Source organism: Tauraco erythrolophus, chromosome 8 (assembly GCF_009769465.1).
Source record: "Tauraco erythrolophus isolate bTauEry1 chromosome 8, bTauEry1.pri, whole genome shotgun sequence".
NCBI classification, from domain to species: domain Eukaryota; kingdom Metazoa; phylum Chordata; class Aves; order Musophagiformes; family Musophagidae; genus Tauraco; species Tauraco erythrolophus.
The window spans coordinates 1,508,476-1,530,770 of NC_141472.1; the positions used below are offsets into that span (position 1 = coordinate 1,508,476).

General features: G+C 43.5%; 1 protein-coding gene across 1 annotated transcript; it reads right to left on the bottom strand.

Moving 5' to 3' along the window:
• Positions 1-3,835: 3,835 nt before the first annotated feature.
• Positions 3,836-21,591, bottom strand: MYL1 (myosin light chain 1). The gene is made up of 6 exons (XM_009982394.2): positions 21,472-21,591; positions 9,746-9,773; positions 6,455-6,598; positions 4,973-5,146; positions 4,375-4,452; positions 3,836-3,864 (listed from the first exon to the last, which is right to left on the bottom strand). The coding sequence occupies exons 1-6, from the start codon at positions 21,589-21,591 to the stop codon at positions 3,836-3,838; spliced, it is 573 nt and encodes a 190-aa protein (XP_009980696.2).
• Between the last annotated feature and the right edge of the window lie 704 nt (positions 21,592-22,295).

Sequence of the window (22,295 nt, forward strand, 5' to 3'; positions counted from 1 at the left end):
TAGTGCTGCATACCAAGGACCAGTGGTCTGCAGCTTGACCTTTCTCTGGGATTTAGCCCTGCTCCCGAGGAGTTAAACTGGTTGAGTAATGGAAAGTATGTTCATTAACAATGTTCTATTTAAAATACAAAGCAAATGTAAGGATGGCAAGGGGTGTCGGATGACAGGGACTGAGAACTACTTTTTCCGTTCGGAGCCTGAGCAGATGCAGGGTGGCTGGTGGCCTTCCTCAGCTGCCGAGGTCTTCAGTCTGTCTCTGCGGGTAAAAGAGGAGCTCGGGCACGGTGCCTCCTGTGCTGTACGGGAGTGCAGTGGTAATTCCTTTTGCGGAGTGTTTCTTTCCTTAGGGGAACAAAAAATCTAAGAGGAAGCAGCATTTTTGAGGAGCGCTCCCCAGGATCAGAGCTCTGAGCAAGGCTTCTGTGACCAGTATGGAGGCAGTAGGTTGGAACGAGCCCAACCTTTAAATGGTTTGGAGGCAAAGTAGGAGCTTTCCCTGCTCCTACAGATGAGGCACCAGAGCTGTTTAGGCGTTTCCAAACTGCTTTCAGGTTGGGTGCCTTTTGGATGGGATTGGTGAAATTAAAGCTGACTGTAAGAGAGGGTTTGGTGTGGTTCTCAATTTAAAAAAAAAGTAATTAAGTATGCAAAACACCTTGTTTCTACATTTTCAAAACAAATTTAAAAAGAAATGGTTTATATTGAAGTTGTCACTAGCCGGAAGAGGCTACTATAGGAGGAGTTTGCTATTCTTTAGAAATGACTGAATTATTTAAGATCACCCCAAAATGTTTGTCTTGTAAGACATGAACATTACTTCAGATATTTGTCTCTGCCTAAATTTGGAAAGGGGATTTTTTTAAATTAATAGAACCTTCAGATAGCCTAAAAATCCATTCCCTGTGCAGCTCTGTCAAATGCTTTGGGACTCAGTCTCAGTTTAATGGGAAAGGAGTATGCTCTTTGTTTTCATCTGTTTTTGTCTGTAAAAATTATTTCTGCTGTAACTTTTGAGGCATGAGAGTAACGTAGGTAATGTTACCTTGACTCCTTGCAATGAGGGCTCAGAGAAATACTGTCAGGCTGGTTATGTTGCATAATCTGGCTTTTTGTTTAAAAAAAAAAAAAACACGAATAGAAGTTTATAAAAATGGGTGGCTTAAAAATCTGTCTGCTTCTACACTGATGAGAAGTCATCCATTTTGTTAGGAGTTTGGGCTTGGGCCCCAAATATTTTAGAAATTAATGAAACTTGTTGTTTCAGAAAGGAAAATATTATGGAAATTTCAGCCTGCCTTCAGGGTTGTGTCCAGACTTGAACTAGGCTGGATCTGTGACTGCACGTCAATGCGCTGTGACAGGGCAGTGTACAAAGGAGGCTGAGAGCACATATGGTGAAATGCTAATTTGGGTTGTGTTTGCTTTCCCAACAACTGAGATCCGCAGTTTCTTGGAAGGAGGAACTGCATGGAGCATGTGTATATAAGCAGTGTGTTGAGGAAGAGTCGGGTGTCTAGCAGTCTCTTGAGAAACGCCCTCCAGGCTGAGGCCCTATAAATAACTTTAATGTATCTCTCTTTTTTTCATTGCCTTTTTAGGATAAGTTTAAATGCCAACCTCCTTTCCTGACTGTCCCCTTCTCCCTTTCCTTCTATCGAGGGTTTTTCCCATTGTGCATGTAGCAACTGCAACCCTCTGTAAACTACCTGCTGGCATCAAGTCTCTGGGCAGGGCGTAATTCAGAGATTCATTTGGCCCTGTCTGCCAGCATGGGGAGGGTTTAAATGGGATATTTTTTTGGGAAGCCTCAGAAAAAAGACAGCTGCTGTTTCAGCGGCTGTGGTTTATTCTGGTGCCAGCTGCCCCCGCTGCACCTGTTGGCACTTGAATTATGGTCGTTTCGTGCACAGTAACTTAATAAGTTGGATTTTAATAGAACAACCTGACACTCGGATGGGGACTCAGGCAGCTTTGTGAACGCTTAAGGAAAAGAGAGAGGGGCTACATTGAAGGGCAGGGATGTGCAGGTAACAACACCTCCCTGAGCGATGGCTATTCCCACTCTCACTGCGGAAGAGATAACTGGGTTCCTCTCGCCATGGCCCAGGGACTGGCAGCCCCGGAGCCTTTCGGGTGGCTGGCGTTTCTGATTGCTCTGTCTAGTTGCCCATGAAGCTGTCAATACAGGCAGTAGCTGAGGTCCCTTCCCAGTAGTGTTGTGAACTTGCTGTTGCAGCATTACGGAGGAGGTTTCGCTGGGAAGAGTGGCTCTGAGTGGCCCCTCGCAGCAGGGCCACCCTGGCTGGATTTGGGTCTTGCCGGGTGTGCCAGGGTGGGTGCCACCCTGGGAGCTGTTCTGACACCAGCTACCAGGTCTCCTTCTCCCAAAAATGTTTAAGTGCTGATGTAGGTATTAGTTTCCTAATAACTTCATCTCTCAGTCCCCAAAGAAAACTCTTTTCAGATTAAGTAGAGTGACCTCCTGGAGATGTCTATATATTTATTTTTTTCATAAAGCTTTATTTTGTGAAATACAATATACAGAGAAAATAAATTAAGTCCTGAGTGCTGCTTTGAGTGGGTTTGAACAGCTTTAGAGGAAAAAAAGCCAAAACTTTATAGCCACAAAGTGACCACAGGGATTTATTGATGCTTTATTTTTCCAAGAGATGACATTGTTTCAATGCAAACAACATGGAAGAAGTGCTTGGGATGGATGGATCCTGGATGGTAGCAGTTGATTCCATCTAGCTTGCTGTGTTGGAAGTTCAGGGTTTTTAAATGAAAGTGTAGTGACCCAGAGGTGATACCTATGGATGAACTGGTATAAGTGGTGGAGTTGGAGGCACATCATCCAGTTCTGTGTAGTTTCCATGCTGATGGTGACGGACTGAGCGAGAATTTCAGACAAACGTCAAGCACCATCTGGTCTTTCTGAATTTGACTTGTTCTGGGAAGCAATGGGAGAGTTGGACTTAAGTCAATGTTAGCTGAAGAAATGCTTGCAAAATGACAAACTGAACACCTGATTTCTGTTTTGAGGTGTTTGCTGTTTCATACAGGAGTTGGGGATGTGTCTTTCGTGGGATAGAATAACTAACAGTTCAAATAAGCCCACAGATCCATGATATTTTATGTTTGCATTTCAAAGACTGCTGCTGGGTTTTTCTTTGAACAAAACAGCATATCAAGGTTGGAGGGTTGTTTTTTTTCTTGCTTGCAGAAGAACTGCTGAAACGGGTACTTTTGAAGCCCTCTTCTAACTACTGATCATGACTCTTAGAATACTCTTTTTCAGAGGATTATTTTGTTTGAAGAGCTGTTCTCAATAGTTCACACAAATATTTAGGCTACTCTTTAGAGAAATCTACAAACTATCACCAAGTGTTACTTTGAATTCCTTTTTAAAACAAACAAACAAAATTTCAGTGGGCTTCTAGCATAAATGTCTCAGACTGTCAGTTTGCATAGCTTAAACTCTAATTTTGTATGACAACAGAGATCGAGGGTGATATTTAAGCCTGAACATTTCCATACTCAGGAATAAACTGAGCGTTTCTTTTCACACTTCGGGTATGTTTGCAAAATCCACCAAACGCATTTTTCAACCGGTTATAGAGCTGTGAACAAGAGCCAGGAATCTGCACTCCTGTTTTCTTTGTTCTCAGACAATGGTCTCATTTTGTTCTATTTGTATCACTGGGGAGATGCTGTCACGTTGGTTTCATAACCTCTCTCTGGCCGTGGGTCTACAGAAGCCTTCAAGCATAGCAAACAGACAAGGTGAAGTGTGCAAATGAGAAGAACATACCGTTTGGTATCCGGGGAAGCCCACTTAGACAGACAAGATGTGCTTTACAAATGCTGTGGAGAAAATACAGATTTGCTAGTTAGAAGGAGCAGCAAATGTTACTTTGGCAAATAGCTTTAAAAACAACAGCTGTTGATAAGCTCATGGCATTAAAAACACTTGTTCCTGATCAGATTTGACCCAACAGTGTGATAGAAAGTTGTAAGTGTTTAATGTTCTACAAATCACGTTCTCTTCCCACTGAAGTGTGGTAAGACTAAATGCCTCACGAATAGAGCACTTAGACTAAGGATTGGTTCCAGTCACTGCAACTGCTCTGCAGAAGGTCAGAGTCTAGAGATCTGGTGTTGACCCAAGTAGCCTTCTCTGCTGTGGCTGAATCTAGTCTTTTGGGTGGCCTGACCGCAGGCTAAGCACGTTGAAACAGTTGTTTTCATGCATGGGCCTTTCAGCCTCATTCAGCTGTAGCTTTGTCTTATTGATTTGCCTGAGAAGGTAAAAGCCAACCACAATGAAACTGAGAGAAGAAATGCAGGGTGAGGGTGTTGAGCCCTTGCACCTACCCTCGTAGTTGATGCAGCCGTTGGAGTCTTCCTGACCTTTCATGAGTTCTTCTACTTCCTCTTCTGTCATCTTCTCACCTGGAGAGTGGACAGAGCTGAGTTAATCCTTCCACAGACACACAGCTGAGGCTGAACTCTACAGCTTTTCCAAAGGCTTACCTTATTTTCTGAGTTAGCAATGAAAAACCTATATGTGAACTGACCTTAATTAATTTTAACTTTCTTTAGAAGTTCTGCATGTGCATGTAGACACAGGTATTATAGTTATTCCTACAGAGTAAAGAAACTATGTAGCAAATCTACCTTTGTCCATGTGCATTACATCATGGAGGAGTACAGCCTTTTCTCTTTATTCCTCAAATAACAGGCACTCTTAATACCTAGTCCAAATTCAGAAGTAATAAACCAAACCTTTTCCATTGGTCTTTCTACTGGGTTTTGTTTGCTTTCCTCGTAGATTCCCAGTTAGGAAACCCAGAGTCTTGTCTGGCTTTGTAGCCTCCTACCTTTCCAAACTGGCTAGAATATCTTTCCTCTCTCTCTCATGCCTTCAAACAGCAGCAATTTTTAAAGTTTCATGGAGGTGACAATCCCTTACCCAGAGTAGCCAGGACGTGACGGAGTTCAGCCCCCATGACTGTGCCGTTGCCTTCCTTGTCGAAGACACGCAGACCTTCAACGAAGTCTTCATAGGTTCCCTGTTCCTTGTTGTTAGCAGCTGCTTGCAACATGGGCAGGAACTCTTCAAAAGTGATTTTCTTGGCATTCATCTCTGAAAAGAAAGCACTGGTTGCTACATGCTAGACACTTCTATTTGTGTTCTTTTGGGATATCTGCCTTGAAATATGGGAGAGCCTCCCACCTCATTTGCACACCTCTTTCTATCTTTTACTCTAGTCTTTGCCTCAGGGTTTGGTAGTTCCTTTGCAGAATCTGGATTCTCTCTTATTGTGGAAGTTAGTTTTCACATCCTTGCTCCAGCCCTCTTCTCACATAATTTTATATGCTTATGTGCATGTTGTATTTTTCTTTTAGAAAGGGAAGTTGCCGTATGAGTTGATCTTTGAAAGGATTTTTAGGAGTGGGGAACTACAGAATACAGGAAAACAGAAATCTTGAGCCCTACCAGTGGGAAAAGGTAACCAGAGTGGGATGTTGCAGCTTAGACAAGCCCCTGAGGTTGCTGACATATTACTGGTCTCTTCAGGGTCTCTTGGATGTGGTAGCAGATATTATTAGCAAAATAATAAACTAATTAAAAAATAAGAATTGTCCAGTGGGTTAGAGGACTGTCACAGTCTCACCTCTGGGTTAGTCCTCTGCTCGGTGCTCATGCTGGTGCTAGTGCTCAACTTGGGTCTTCTGAACTGCTCCTCAGAGCTGCTTTTACCAGGCCTGAGGGCTTGGATATAATTTAGCCCATCTTAATATGGTTCTGCATGACTGAAATCGTGGATCACCTGTGGCTAGGTCCTTGTAAGAAGGAGGTGACTGCAGTATTTACCATTTCTTTTATCTCAGTATTTACCATTTGGTTTAGGGAGAAAAGGAAATAGAAAGTGGCTGCTATAACAAATAGTGAATGTTCACCTCAGCATGCCCAGGTTTGTAGGAGCTTTGAGCAGACCACCTCAGTCAGCAGAATTATACAGGTGGGTTTCCAGTTCCAGAGCATGTCTTAGCTTGTGGAAAAGATTCTGCACTGGAAGAACCTGGAGAGCTGAGTATCAGCTGTTAGAAACAGACTTACAGCTTGCTCCGCAGCAAGGGCTGGGGCACAAATGGACTGTGAGCAGTAATGACTGTGTTGCACCTACACCAAATGGACAGCAAAATGGTTCCTACAGAGAATTCTCCATATCCTGAGGAGAAGGTTTTCCTCTTTCTAAGCACTGTATTCTCTATCACCACCATCGTCCTCTTCAAAAGGTACTGGAGAAATTCTGTGTACTGTTGCTGCAGAGTCCCCCTTAGCCTCCATCAGAGCAAAAGCTCTTCTCCTTCCTGCTGTGACTAATGATGTTGCCTAATTACAGTTCCCTAGTGTCAAGGCAGGCCCATAAGACTGCAGGGTACTTACCCTCTTTGCTGGGGTTGCCCAGGATCTTGTTGACCTCAGCATTTGTAGGGTTCTGCCCCAGCGCCCGGATGATATCACCAACCTGGCTCAAGGTGATCTTGGCATCACCAGTCCTGTCAAAGAGGAGGAAGGCCTCCTTGAAGTCTGCAAGGGAAGAGTAACGGTTAAATTGAGTCAGGCAGCTTCCTATTGACACGTTGTATTGACAAAGACGTGAGCCTGTTGTCTCCTGGCACTGTTCCACCAACTCTGGGGGAGGTAGCCAGGGGAATCCTTGGCCCACAATCCCAAGAAAAAACTCTTCCCCTCTGACATTTTGGTTTCACTATTTTTAAACTTTTGTATCTACCTTTCATACCTTTCCTGGCTCTAATAGCCATCAATAGCTTTGTGATTGACCCCATAGTTATTTCGAGCATGGGGAAAGACAAGCTTTCTACGAACACTGCCATTCAAGAACAGGTGTCTTTACATGACATAGTAGCGGAAGGTGAAGATGTTATCCACTCCACCTTCTCTCACCAGAGGACTGGGACTCTTCTGTCAAAGCACCTAACAGTGCAAAACATCTGCCTACTTCGCTGGGTCCTGCCTGCAATACCAGCATCTCAACTATACAGTGCTAATGGGAATCTTGAAGGTGGGTTTCAAATGCTGCTGCTTTTCTCTTCCCTTAAAGTTGCCTTACAATGACATTTCCACCCATGTTTGTTCCTTCTCTGCCCTTTGCAGTCTGTCCTTTCTTACAGACGCGTGAGTATCCGGCTTTTCCAGTGCGTGTCCAGATTTTTTTTGAGATTTTGCTTCTTTCAGTGGTGGCAAGTGATCAATGTTCACTGCTGACCAAGGACTTGGGATACAGACGTTTCTCCTACAAAAATCAGCACAGATGGCTGCCTTCATTGCGTTGCCAGTCTTCATCTTCCGCTGTGAAGATCCATGTTAATCATCTTGCTGTATTTTTTCAGGTTTTGTAGAGTATTTGTTGCAATGAAGAAGGAAATATATTTTTAGAAGAAAGGGAGGGAGGGAAAAGTCAAGGGTCCAGCTAAAAAGCCATCTTTGAACCTCATGTGTCACGAGCATCTTGGACTGGGCTGTTGATCTTTTCCCCACTGCGTTGTCTGACGATGCTGTGATTTAGCTCCAAGTAAACCAATTGAAATGCCTTTCCCTTGGCTGTGATGCGCTTCCAGCAGCTAGACAGGCTTTGTGTTTCATAGCTCGTGTAGGTGGAATGTTCTTTGTGCCTTGAGGCAGATGTAGGAGTAATAAACCACATTTCAAATCATGTCTTCATTCATCTTGTGCTGGGGACGTGCGATGGAGAGGGATTTAGGTTCTTGCTTTAGCCATCCATATACTGCCTTAGTGGAGGAGTTGCTGGCACCCAGTAAAAGTGCTGATACAGGATGTCGGACTGCTGGGCTGTAATCTAATACATCTGAAACCGATCCTCATACTGTCTGATGTGAGACACCTATAAACCTTTACTGCTACCCTCTCTCCTTACAGCTTTTATTGCACGGTATGAAATCAAGGCCTTCTGGACCTGTGTAGAGCTTCCCCTTGCAATATACCAACTTCATATCAGCTCCTGCTCTAGCAGCTGAGGTCAATAGAGCTGCAGTGATTTATACCATCTGATCTGATCTTCCATCAGATTAACTAATGACATCTAGCCAGAGCGAGGTATAAAACAATGCCAGTTTGCTATTAGCAAAGCCATCAGGAGAGTTTCTCTGTTTTGTAAATCCCATGAAGTTTTATGTTCCCTGGGTTCTGAACACCGCTCCCCAGCTCGGAGAAAAGGCCTGATTTTATTTTTCTCTCTGAGGCATGCATTTAACTGCAATATATCTTTGCAGTGGGGTTTTCTTTTTTTTTAAATATAGCTAATCCTAGTTTATACCTCTGCTGGAATAAGCATGTCTAAAATCCCTCTCTGAGGAGGGTACTACCCAGCTGCTGGTGCGTCAGCCTGTGTGGATGGAAATAGTTACTGAGGGTGGGACATCTCTGTTCCTGGGAAATTCTCCCCCTCTCAAGTAGCTTTTAATTGCTCTGCTGCTTGGATCAGTCATTGAAGCATTACAGCAGCTGGATGATCTGAAACACAAAGGGAAGCTGAAAAAGTGCATTTTGTTTTGTTGTATGTCCAGCAGCTTTGAATCAAAGGCATTATTCAATAAACCCTCACATCTCTTTTGTAAAAGCTTTAGAATTAAAAAATGAGGAAGAGTCCGAATGATTTTCCTTGACCAGGAGTGTTTGGACCATAGGAGAAATGTTTCCAGTCTTACTGCCCTATACTTCTCCTTGTTGTTTTCATGGTGTAGCCCACAGCAGGCTGGTGTTCAGGAACTTTAGGGCTCTCTCAAGACCTGCTTCTAGCTATTCATCTTCCTCTGGATTTCTAGTAAATCCTTGTGTCTTCCATTCTAAATACTCTGTCCATAGTGAAAAGTCTACTATACTTGCTACTGAATTTTTGACTTTTTTAAACCTATGTTATTTAATATAGCCCAAATTCATCTCTTGGGATATTTAAAACCCTCTAACTAAGAGTTCCAGAGCTTCAATGGGGATTTTTGTTCATGTCAGAATTTTTAATCGGATCTTTCTAGCAAATAGAAAAAAACAAAAATTGGAACTTGCTGGTGGGTTGTGAAGCAGAGAAGAGAATACAGCAAGACGCTCAAGAATTGCAGTGTCTCCAGACTATTGTGTTTATAAGCAGCAGTTTACACAAGTCACTTATTTGCTAACTATTTCCATGCTTCATTAATGTGTTGACAGTAAACCAGCCTTTGTTCCTCCCCTTCTGCAATGCTTCCCGGCAAAAGTGGCACGTAGGCCTCTTGCATCTTCTGTTTGCGTAAAATCTCAGTATCGCCGCAGCTAAGGTAAACTTTCAGCCCACTCCTTCCTCCTGTTGTCCTTCATCTGCCTGTTTCTCCCATGACTTTCAAATGCAAGACCTGTTTTCAACAGCCGGTACGGGAGCACAACTGAGTAGAGCTGGTACCACCAGCCTCCCTCCTCTTCATGCCATGGCACAAACTTCTCAGCCTGAGCAGCACGTAAGCACCCGGATAAATTACATGTAAATCTACAGTCAGATTCTTGTTCAGTATAAGGCAGCACTCCTTTTCCGAAGTCAAGAGTGTGGTGATTTACACCACTAGTTAAAGTCCTAGCTCATCCTTTTGTAAAGGTTAAACTTCTGAGCCTGTAGCTCCTCTCTGAACCCACGTACACATAAAACATATCGGCTCTCTTGTAACTTACCATCCTGTTGCTCCTTGGAGAACTCGATCTGTTGGAAGGAAATCAATCACAAAAAATAGCTTAGGAAGGGGGGGCTGGGGGAGAACCTGTTTGTTTTCTAAAGCATCCAGCTCAATCCATAAGTCATCTTCCAAGACAGCAAAAACGTAGCCTGTCAGGTGCGCAGAAGTAATGCGGATAGCAAAAGAGCTGTTAAGACTAGTGAATATTTAGCATTTGGTAGCCATTATGTTCCCCCTTCCACCCCCTGTTCAAGTTTAACTTTTATTTCACTTACCACTAATTTGGTCAGGAGTGAAGGACTGCAGTTGGGAAGAAAGAGAGAGAAAAAGAGAACTAGTACTGCTGAAAATGCACTGAGAGAAAGCAAATAGAATAAAGTAGCTGGGTGCTCTCACATCTGTCTTGTAATTAGGCCATAGCAATCTAAACTAGCAGCTTCCCCTGTCAAAAATGCATCACCAGGTCTGTCAGGTCTATCCTTGAAGCTTCTGTTAAATTCTGCATCTCAGGGAAAGCTGGGGTTGTAGCTAGAAGCAACAAAAATCTAAAGTCTTTCTAGTAAAAAAGTCATTAACGTACCATCAGGTCTCTAACTGTTTTAGTATAGACCCATTTTATTAAGACCATTTGAAATAATATTGCTTAACAATCAGCTTTTTTTACATTAACACAGAAATTGAACCAATCCGTTAAAGTTTGTGTTTCAAATTAGTTTTTGACAGTACATTGTTTCATATAGTACTAAATTATGATCTTTTCTTATATTACAATATTACTATTTTCCTTTGCCACTTTAGCAGGTTGCATCCAATTTAAAATAAATTTAAAAAAGAATGCTTAACAGACAGCGCTAGCAGACTGTAACCCTCTGCCTGAAGCTACAGGAGCCACACGTCTACCATTGCCTGGTGCAGAACTTGAGGCTAACTGGAAAGCCTCGCTCGATCCTCTAGGTTTAAGGAGGCAAGCCAAGCAAACCTAAACTGTCTTCTGGACTGCGCTTCCCCCCTGGAACTAACTGGAGCGAGAAGCCCGATTTACGTATGTAAAATACAGTGCCTGGCTGCTAACCATTAGCTTTCCAGTGGACCCACCATGGTTGCAAGTTGGAAAAGCAGAGCAGCAGACGGGCAGGAGGGATTAGCTGAGAGGTCTCGAGAGTGGTCCTGCTTTCCTGGCCTTCCTTCCTCTTATTTATGTGGCAGTGCTGACGGCATCGCCTGGATTAGGTGTCAGAAGGAAGCGGTCCCTCCCCTTGGCGAGTTCTTTAACTTTCTTAGGGCAAAGTGGCAGGAGGCTCCATGTCTTGATGGACATCTTACGATGGCTATTTTTAGGAGGCTGGAAAGGGACAGGGAGTGGCAAGCAGTAAGTTTGATTCATGTCAGCACTTTCTGGGTCCATACTGTCAAGAGGGGATATTCCTTGTCCAGACCTACCAAGACTTCCTTATAGGGGAGGATTCTGTTTCTCCAGTAAGCCATAAAGTCAGTGAACAAGCAGCGATGAGGGTGAGAGGTGCCACGTGTTTGCCCAGCTGGCTGGTTTTATACGTGGCTTGCAAGTTGTGTGTTAGACGCAGCTGGAGGGTTCTTGTACCTTCACTGGGCTTTGCTCAACCACTTACGTGGATAATACAGCGCTCAACATCAGAGGAGTGGTGCTGCTTTTTGTCTGCATGGTGGGATCCAGCTGTTGACATTGAGCAGAAGATTAACCTGTTGGTAGAGATGGTGGCTGACTGTAAAGCTCTTCCTCTGCACTGGTCACCTCTTCCAAATTTTGAACATGAAGGGAGAAATTCTGTGTGTTTTGGATCCAGCTATGTTGCTAGGTTAGCAGCTGATATGAAGATGTGCCCTGCAGGGCAGTAGGAAACTTTTATTTATAGTAGCCTGTGCTCCCTAGGACACTCTTCCTCTAGGACTGGAGTTAGGCAGGGCACCAGTGTGCCAGGTTCAGAGCTCAATGGTGCGGTGAGAGGTTATGCTGCTGAGGTTTTTGTGATGTGGAGGCAAGGGAGAAGCTGTGATAGATGCTAAGGCCCTCAAAAGCTTTGTGAACTGGAATGCTGACTGTTAATGGTGGAGAAAGGGGTACTTCTGTGTTGCAGAGTGGAGAGGTCATGGTGGGACTAAAAGTGGGGAGTTTCTAGGTAGGTTGGAGGAGGTAGAGGCTGCAGATTCTTCAGCAGCAAAGATCTAGTCCCACCATGTAGCATCCTCGAGCTCAGGTCAAACCTCCAAACTGATGCTGTGGGACATTGTAAAAGGATTAGAAAACTTTGTTCCACACTTTTTCCTTTCACTGTCACCTCAACTGGGTTGAGTGTCAGATAGCTGGGGTGGGAATGGTTGTGTGGCAACAGACTCTCTGCTGCAAACTCAAACCCCCTCTCTAATTTATATTGATTTCCTTTGTTAAGCATTCACTGCTCCTGGTTTTCTAATGACAAAACGTGACTAGTGAGGGAAATTTTCTCCTGTAGCTCGCTTAGTTACCCTGAAGATACACATAACCTTTGTAAATGTCTCTCTTCAGTGTATTGAGGGCTCTGAAAGAAAGAATCAAATCCAAGCAGACTTTACTGTTTGGTTTGTGGGGTTTTTTTTAACTGAACAATAAAATAGGTCAAAATAGTTGGATTTAAGTCATTAACCTCCTACCTCCTGTTTTAAAAACTAAAGATAAAACTGTAAAGAATTTTCTAAGCTCACCATTTTAGCTGGAAAACATTCTGTCTAAACAGATTATTTGCGTTTTTGGAGAAATATCTGGAAAATATATTAAATATGAAAAACACTCCACTGCCAATCGTTCACTTTTTGTTTTTCTGCCTTGTAATCTCTTAGCCTCTGGGAACAGGGGTATATTCGAGACAAAGTGTAGCCATGATCAGGTGTGACTGCATAGTAAAGAGGGTTGATGCTTTTGTCTCAATTAGCTAACATGAGTTTAGCATAGTGCAGACTTCCTCCTCATTCATACTGGCTGGGACTGGAGTGTGGGCACTGAGAAAGCTGACATGGATCTTGGCCATCGGTCCCAATGCATTAGCAGAGGAGCTTTCTAAAGACTTTGGCAGAGCTGAAATGTTGCCTGGGTCAATGCCGTGTGTTGCCTTGTGTGGAATTTTCCTTCTGCCCTTAGCCTCTTGCTCTTCAGTGCTAGCAACTGGGAAATGTTCCCCTGAAAACAGGATTTAAAATGATATATTTTTTAAAGGAAAACTTAGGTTGATTTTCTTGAATGTTTTTGCTTGCTTCCAGATAAGCTCTATGGTTGGCTACAACAAAACTCATCCCAAAAGACATTAGGTGCCAGCAGAAAATAACTGGGGTGCATTTGTCTTGAGTGTAGAAAACTGATAGCCTGTTCAAGCCAGATGGCTAATCCGGGTATCAAATATGTATAAATTGAGAGGTCTACGTATGAGCTGATTGATCTTTTGACCATGCAAGACTTTGGCTTAGACTTTAGATGAGGAAATACTAGCACACCGTATCAGCCTGTTGTTTTATTCCTGATTCTTGAATAAAGGCTCCCTAGACACAGTTTTGATGGGGAGAAATATTCTAGCATGGGCATGTTGCATTCACTTGAGTAAAGAACCACCCTGCCTTAAGCCAGTAGGGTCTGTTGGAGGCTTAAAATGCTACTTGCTTTGAGCAAGGGCACCTACAAATGGCCTCGGTATAGAAAATATTTCAAACGCTCTTTAAAAGAAATTAAAGCTACGATTTCTGATTCTGTAAGGAGCTTTCATAAACTTCAAAAGGTAGAAAGAAGTATTTTGCGGTGATCTGATCTTTGTTCTGATCCTGGCAGTGTTCTCTGCGTTGTCAGAGGACACGATGAGTCTCAGGGCTTTAGGGAAGATGTTGAAATTTCAGGGAGATTGTTTGAAACAATGGTTGCTTGCCTTCCCCACCTGGCAGAAATAATGTAAGGTTGAAGGCACTCCAACATGTGGAAAGACCAGAAGGATCTGGTTTTCTCTAATTTGGCTTAGCCCTTATTTATGGATAAAGTTGTTATCCAGAAGGTTATCTGTGCCAAAGAAAAGAGTGGCGTGTTTTGGGGTGAGTTTTGTTGTTTGTTTTTCTTTTAAGAATAAGACTTTTCCAGGTACAGCTTGTGACCACCTTACAGTCATCCTGTTGCTAGATAGAGGCATTTCAACTAGATCCTAGTTACACAGGGTGAGTATGCAACTTGTTATCACCAGCTAAGCAGAAGACCCAATCCACACAAGTCTTTATTTCCAAGTTATTACCAAAGTTCCTGATTTCTCATTTTCCCTGGTTCAGGGGCCTTAGGGCCCTGACCTTTGAAACGTGGTGGTGTGCTTATCTATTTAGGCTGGTGGGCACCAGGGCTGAGCACAGCTGTGCTGAGTGACAGTTGCTTTGTGCTCACTGTAAACACATAAATGTCTGGACAGGGTGAAAAGCCCTGGGAAAAGATGGTGCTAGGAGTTAAAGCATTCAGCTGTTCCATCTGCTTGTTTCTATTTGGGTGAATTACAGAGAAGGGAATCATCTTAGGATTTTATTCGAGAGTCACCAGATATTTCAAGGTACTGTCTCTGTAGAAGAGACTGAGAACATATCAGGTGTCTTGGGAAATTGGAGAGGAGAAAATTGGATAGTCCCCTAGGATACTCATTGTATATTTAGACTTCTATTCAGAACTAGAGGGCTTTTTTTTATTTTTGGGTGGAGATAAGCTAGGGTTGTGCTGACAGCAGTTCTTGTGATATCTGCTCACCATTAATGCCTGCTCCTTGATCAATACAGCTGCATGCGTTTTCCAGTAGACATCACTGAGCGCAGGACTACAGGTCTCAAACCCTTCTGAAAAGCAGGCTGTCATTCTCCCGCCCCTCATCCCAGTTCGACAGCTTGTGCAATCGATGCCACACATTTGAGAGAGGCTGCTTCTCATGTAAGTGAGAATCAACAGCCTGATGGATTAGCCTCATGTCTTTTATGAGGCAGAGAGACATTAGGAGCAGATGAGCTCTTGAGAAAGAGCTCTGCTTGAGAACAGAGCTGCCTGGGAATACAACTGAAGAAAGAACAGAAATGACCCCCATTAATATAGGAGAGAAAATTGTGTGGGCGAGATACCATCAGGTTTGGAAGAATAATTCAAAGTATCTTTGGCTTTAATGGACTTAGCTGCAGATGAATTTGAACTTTTTCTAAGCATTCTGTGTAACTTTCCAGTTTGTTTACTTTTAAAGCTTGTAACTTCGCAGTTAGTCCTGTGAAAACTTTTGGAGAAGCCTTGCTGTTTAGTTAACGTGCCCTTCTGAAACGTCTGGAAGTGAAATGTGCTCTAGCTGCACTGTCGATCCCACCATTTTGAGCAGATTTCATCAGCTTCACGGAGGGAAGTCCGTTCAGTTGTGCTCGTTTCTAAAAGTACCCCTTTTTCTAATTGCCTTTAGTTTTGCATGAATGCGTATAATCGAGAGGATGTGCCAGGAAATGTGAGGCTCTGGAGCACTGCTCTTGGAGGGATTTGTTGTTTTAACATGCCTCCCAGCGGCAGTGTTAGAGTATTAACATGATTTGAACTATTGCTGCTTGACATTTAAGTGCTATGTGGTAAACCAGCCAGTTGGAAGTGCTTTTTGGCAATGGGTACAAGAGATAATAAAGCCTCAGTGAAGTGGAGGCAAATTTCCAGCTTGGGTGTTTCATATCTCCTTACAGGCACCTTCTTTCTTTACTTGTCATTGGCTAAATTAGTCACCTTCTTGCCTTATGTAAGATAAACTCAAATATCTTGTTCCTATCTGTTACAGTCTCTTTATGCTCTAAGGGGGTTTAAAGTGGTATTTTAGAAATATTGTGGGGTTGTTTGGATTTATTAGTTGGTGGGGAAAGGTTCTGCCACACAACTGCTGTTAACACTTGAAATTACTCTGTGAGCTCTTGAAATGTTCTTCTCTGCTGTATGTTATTCTTTGCTTTAAATTCCACTGTTCCTACCAAAGTTTGTCACTCTCCAGACCCTCCAAAGGCTATAAGTGTCTTTTTTAGATGCTGCCAAAGCTGTGAATTAGTAAGTATGGATCTTGTAAAAACAAAACAAAAAAAATCATTCTTTTCCAAATACTTTTTCAGGTTAGCATACATAAGAAAAAGTGTCTACTAATATATATGGACAGTCTCTACTTTTGAGGGACTCCTTGCTTAGCAGCACTTTAGGAAGACAAGGAGGCAAAATTCTTCTGAAAGCTTTGTAAAGAGAACTAAGTGGTGGCTTTTCTGTTTGCTTTTCCTTCTGGTTTTCAGCAGTGTCCCAAAGGGATGTCTTGCTGTGTAGCAGAGTCTGATATGTCCCAGGACAGGTAACTTGGACCTTTATGCATCGCTTTGCCCATGCCAGACGCACATCAGTGGCAGTTGCTAAATCACTGCATCAGTGGTGGGGTTCACAGGGTCAAGGGGCTGTTCTGCTCCGGACTTGATCCCGAATGGTGCCATATTTCAGTGGTCAAAGCAGTAGCAGGAAGCTGGTCTGGATGGTGTCAGATAGCCTCAAGAGATGTAAGGGTGCCTAAGTCATTTTTATGCATGTCCCTTTTCTATCTGAAGGGACACTTGGGACTGGTGACCTTGTCCAATGGGTATATCAGTCCTAGGGAACCGTTCTGGAGTCATCACTAGAGCTGGATCAGGCATAATCTGAAGGTCCATGCCAAAAATTTCAGGCAAAAACCTGCCAGTTCCTAAGAAAGCCCTGAGCACTATGAACTAAGGAACTGTTAATGTTCCTTCCTGTTGTCACTCCACAGCTTCGAGTGGTGTTTGTCTGCAGAGTAACAGCTCTCCGAGCGCTTCAGCTGACACTCGCGGTCCTGCTTGCCCTCCAGCCCAGAAGCTTTCTGTCAGTGCATTTGAGTGAGTTTCTCTCTCTGGTTATATCCAACACAATGTCTGTTCAGAGATGACCTACTTGAGTAGTGAATGTAATCAGCATTAAGGACACTTGGAGAAACACTTTTTACTGCCTTAAGAGCTCTGCATCTAAAACCAAACGGTCACACAGGTGTGCTTCCATGCAGCAGGCTTCATCATGCATCACACAGTTACACGAGGCCTTAGCAAGTCTTTACTAGTTGAAAGCTTGTAATTATTTTTCCCCTAAAGATGTAGGTAGCTTATCCACAGTTGGGCATGGCATAATTGGTGTTCTGGGATTTCAGTCTTAAACACTAGAATGGGAAGCCTTGTGTACCAAATGAGTATCACTTGCGCCATGGACACTTGCAAGAACCCAATCTCTCTTTCTGCTTGAGAGAGGATGCTCAGGTGTATCCTCAGGGCCCAGGGCTTGGTGTGACACCGGATCAGGGTACTACACGTTCAGAGCACCACCTGCAGAGCAGAAGCCTATGCAGCACTGCACTTGGCATCTCCAGCACCCAGATCCCAAAACATTGCAGCTAATGCTATGAACCTGGCCTTAGTCCAAGGACTGATTGTGTGTGCTGGGAAGGGCCCTTAGATTTCCATTAAAAAAAAAACCCCACGCTTTTCCTGTTGGTGATAGGGACTAAATTAAACTGACTTGGACGATATAAAGTTTATCCATTTCCCACTGCCTCAGTTGCAAAACCAAGCGTGAGATGTCCTCATCGTTAATGTCTTGTGCCAGTTATTGCAGACAGAGACCCATAGTAGTGCTGTTTGTCAACTCAACGTTTCTGTTCACTCAGGCTTGTATGGGAGAAGGAAGTTGGCAAAACAGATCAGCTATCTTTCTGTGAGTGTCCTTGGCCAGTTTTAACTACAGAATTCTTGGGATCTCTTAAGAAAATGAGCCATACGGTTGTTAAATCATGGTTGGTTCCTGGGGGTAACTCTCAGATGCATCCATCACACTGTTCTTATCTTAGTTATGATTTAATCTTTAACCTTTGGTACCTATTGTTCAAATCCAGGCCATGCTAGTAATGAGGAAAATTGGAGATACAAATTTGGTCTGGAAAAGCTTGTGCAAAGCAGACTGAGTTTCATGTTTTACCCTGAGTAGTGGGGAAAAGGGTCTTTACATTTCCATTTAAAACCAAATTCTTCCTTCCTGCCTTAACTCTCTTCCTGTGGCTGTACTGTAATCTAAGGTGAGCTGAGAAAGGGCTGAGTGTAGAGGTTTGAGTCTTTAGCAGTTGGGTATTCCTGTTACGCAGTTTATAATATAGTCAATAGATGGTGCTGAGAAATAGAAAATCCCATACCAGCTGCTGTTAGTACCAGTAAATCAGCAAGTATTTGCTTTAATTGGGTTCGTTTAAAGTGAGGGGGGGGAAAAAACAAACAGAAAAGGGTGAAAGGCCTGTCACAGCTTCTGATGGTGACAGGCAATTCTGGGCTGCCTGCACTTGCAAGAACCCAGCTTGAGACCTCATAAGTGAGGGGGGGAAAGAAAAAGTCTAACTTTCAAAGCGTGCATCCCAAAAGTATGCACCTCAGAAAACCAGATTCCCTGAAGATGGGCAAAGCAGGGTGTCTGAGAGGAGGGACACCACCAAAAGAATCACTACCCATGTTTGTTACCCACCTTCTTGTTTGTTTTAGAGAACATTATGATCTCTGCTGCCAATTTAAAATGAAGTGCACTGCCAAATATGGCTTATTTGACTAGTGTAAACCCTTATTCGGTGGCTCTACCCTTACCCACTCCAGCTGTAACAGTTAGAAGGGGCTTGGATGTCTTTATATAAGCTAACAAAGCCTTTCTGTGTTTGCCTGCTGTGTGGTTCCTCAGATCATTGTGGTGCTGCAGCCTGGCATCGCCAGTCAACTCTCATTAGTAGCAAGCTCTGGCATGGCTGCTAATTCCCCTGAGGAGTAGAGGGGAGCCCACATGATGCCCTTGCTCAAAGTGCTGGAGGCTTTAACTCCATGGCTGGTAAATCAGTGCAGAGAGCCCCAGGACAGGATCATTCACTGAATCGTTTAGGTTGGAAGGGACCTCGAACATCATTGAGTCCAACTGTTAATCTAGCACTGCCAAGTCCACCACTAAACCACGTCCCAGAGCACCACATCTACACATCTTTTAAATACCTCCAGGGATGGTGACTCAGCCACTGCCCTGGGCAGCCTGTTCCAATGCTTGACAACCCATTTGCTAAGTCCCAGTCAAAAGCTTAGTTTTAAGTACTCCTTAGCTCCAAAGTTTTGCTGGAAATGGTGCTGCGCCTTTTCCTATACTAAGGCTTTGGTTGAACAGAAGGATTCAGGATTAATTAATGCTAATTAAGGGACTGGGCTAAGACTCAGAACACTTTGATTCCTGACTCTGCTACATCTTCCAGGCAAATCCCTTAGAAGTTGTTTCCCTTCACTGCCTGAGGTCTCAGAGGGTGAAAAAGAATAACACAGGGTGGCTGGTTGGGACCTTCCAAGGCTGTCTGCTTCCTGCTCTGAGGCAGGATGAAAGACACCACGGTTGTTCCTGGTGGAACAACCAGGAACAAGCTCTTCTCGAAGAGCTCAGCACTGGAGGTGCCACGGTCTGCCTGGGCAGCCCTTGACTGATGTTGGGTCTCAGGCGAGAGGGGAAGGTCAGGAATAGAGGGGATGTGTGTCACCCTCACGACCAGCATGGGTTTCTGCATCACCTTGTGGCCATAGCTGTGTGACTGGGTAGACTCCCCCACTGTTTGGCAGGGTCGGGGCTTCATCCACCCTTGCAGCACCTCCAAGGCACCCTGCTCCTTGCCTGGTAAGGGCATGAGAAAGAGTAGGGGAGATACTTGTAGAAAGATGTGTACTAGTGATAAGCATGCAGGGCAGGGCGCTGTGCCACCCCCACCCACTGCATTGCAGGGTGGTCCTGTAACCTCCATCAAGCTGCTTGTATCTTCGCTTATTTGCAGACAGGAATAGTAATGCTTACATGCTGCCATTGGTGCTAAAAGAATAGTTTTATCTTACTAGCCCAGGTTTTTCCCCCCTTCAAAGAGGAAAATATTTTGTCTGATATAATCTTTCAAAAGAAAGAGAATTTAGGTAGACTATCTTCTTTTCTCAGTCTGAATATGACAAAACCTGGAGCGTTGTCTCTGTGCTACCAGCATGTGTTTCCTACCATTATAGAGAATTATCTGGGTGAAGAAGTGACCTGCGGAGATGCCTCAGACTGCTGCCTGCCCTGTTTTAGCTGGTAATATACTATTAAGTCTATGTAAAGATAGATTGGCTGGGATTCCTGGAGTTCAAAATTCTATTTTCTCCTAATGAATTGGACATAGAAAGCCATCAAATCATATTAAATTATTCAGTAGGAAATCTAGCTTGCATTCTCCTTCATCTCTGGAGATGAGTGAAATGTGAGGTCTAATCTAATTTTCAGTGTTCTCTAAAACAGTGGGCTTCCCATGCAGCCTTTACTATGATCACTCAAAGTATTTCAAATTTTTTTTTTCCTCTTGCTCTCGTTTGGCTTGGCCAGTGAGTTCAGCTTCAATCTTACCAGGAGCTACATACTGTTTCAGAAAAATACTGACTACTGATTGTGAAAATTAAAGTAAACTTGAGGAAATTTCACTAAATGGGTCATGATCTTGGAACTAGTTGTATTAAGACACCCGAAACAGAAGTCATCACGAGATGAAAATGAGTAGGTCCTATTAGGAGTCTTTGTACTCCTTCTTTTCTCCATAATAGGCACGATTCCTTATGTAGAATTTAGCAAATTGGTTCTGGGACCAATCAGCTTGTCAGGTAGGTGGAGAATAACTATTTATAGTCCTACCCAGAGAAACTGGTCTGTCTCTTCATCTCTTTAACTGCTTAACCTCCTCTGCTTTCTTAAGTAAAGAATTTTCCAACATGGAGGAGTTTTCTTTGAAGGGTCAAGGCCACGATTAGTGATGTTGGTTGGCATGCAGCATCTAAAGGCAGTATGAGATCAAATGGAAGCACAGTCAGAGGGAAACCTCCAAAAGACTCTTCCTCTTTGTTTTCCATTGGCAGCAAGTTCTGAGCAAATGCGTAAAGGTGAGAGGAAATTACTTGAAACGCTTCCATCCATGGCTTTTCAGCTCATGGTGTCTATCCATGTTTGTTATACAAAGCAAATGAAAAGAAAATAGATGAAACTGCCAAATCCCTCCTTTTTTTAAAAAAAAGTGTGTTGTGTTTTGTTTCTGCTTTTGAGAATCTGCATGGCTTATCTTTAAAACACATGACCAAAGGGTCATCAGGTGGTTGCAAACGTTTGAAAAGGAATTTGAGAGGAAACTGAAAAACAAGGTTTAGTTTTTGTACAGTGCTAAGGGAAAACATTGTATTTCAAGGTTCAGTAACCCTTTCTTGTCCTCATGTATTTACTTTAGGAGTTTGGGGGAGGTTTGGGTTTTTTCTTTTAAATTTAGCTTCACCAAACAGGTCAGACTGATACCATTTTGGTAAAAAGTTCTGAGGGCCACACACCAAAATACTTTTGAAATCACCAGACTTCACTCTTTGTGTTAAATCATGCACCATGCCCTTACACCCCTCCAGCTACTGAAACAATCAAAAGCTTAGGCAGGTCAACAAATCCATTGACTTGAGGCTACTCATTCATTTCACCGCGGTCCCCAAACCGGAACCACACACATGCAACATCTCCCTGCAGGTCTCAGCAGGGACTCTGCGAGCGTGCCCCTTTGGGAGCGCTTTGGGTCCACAATCAGCACGCGTCCGTCCCTTTACCTTGATGCTCTTGAGGTCGATTGCGGGCTCTTTTGGTTTAGCTGGCGCGGGTGCTGGTGCTGGCGCAGGTGCTGGTGCTGCTGCTGCTGCTGGTTTCTTTACGTCCTTCTTTGGTGCCATTTTGTGTTGCTTAAACTTGAAAGTAAAGGTGCCCCCCAAAAAACCTTAAGAAAAAAAAAACCCAAACCCTTAAAAGTGATTCCCAGGAGGGGAGCAGTGGTCAGAATGAGCTCCAGCCTGTGCCCTGGAGGTGGACCCGACGTGCTAAACTCTATAAGGGTGTATATATATTTCACTTAGTGCCTCGTACAGTCCTGACACATGCAGCTGGATTGGACAGCTTGCTAATCAAGGGGGATGTCATTCCAGCTCGAGCTATAAATGGAATATAAGAGTTCAGGGCTTCATAAGATCAAGGGACTTCAGTGACTTTCTTCCCTGTCTTTAAAAACCCCAACCACCTCCCCTGTGTTTTTATTAACGTGTGCAAAGGAGAGGGAAATATGACAAACCTAGTTTCAGATCTGCTGTTGACACTCGGGCATGGATTGAACAGTCCTTTTTCTCATCAGAATTTCAGTTCTGCTTAAGTAATAAATCTTCTTTCTTTCCTTCCCTCCCCTTTTCCCTCATGCCTATGTAGCATTCCAGGAGGATTTGGTTTCAAATAGGAATTTTGACTTTCATGGCTGGGAAGATCATCAATTTCCAACCTCATTTGCCTCTGTCCCCACAGCCCCTCTCTCCTTCTCTGCTTCCTTCTTTTACAAGGAAGTGTTGATCAAGCAAAGGCTCTGAGTGTTTAAAAATAAAGCAGACAAATA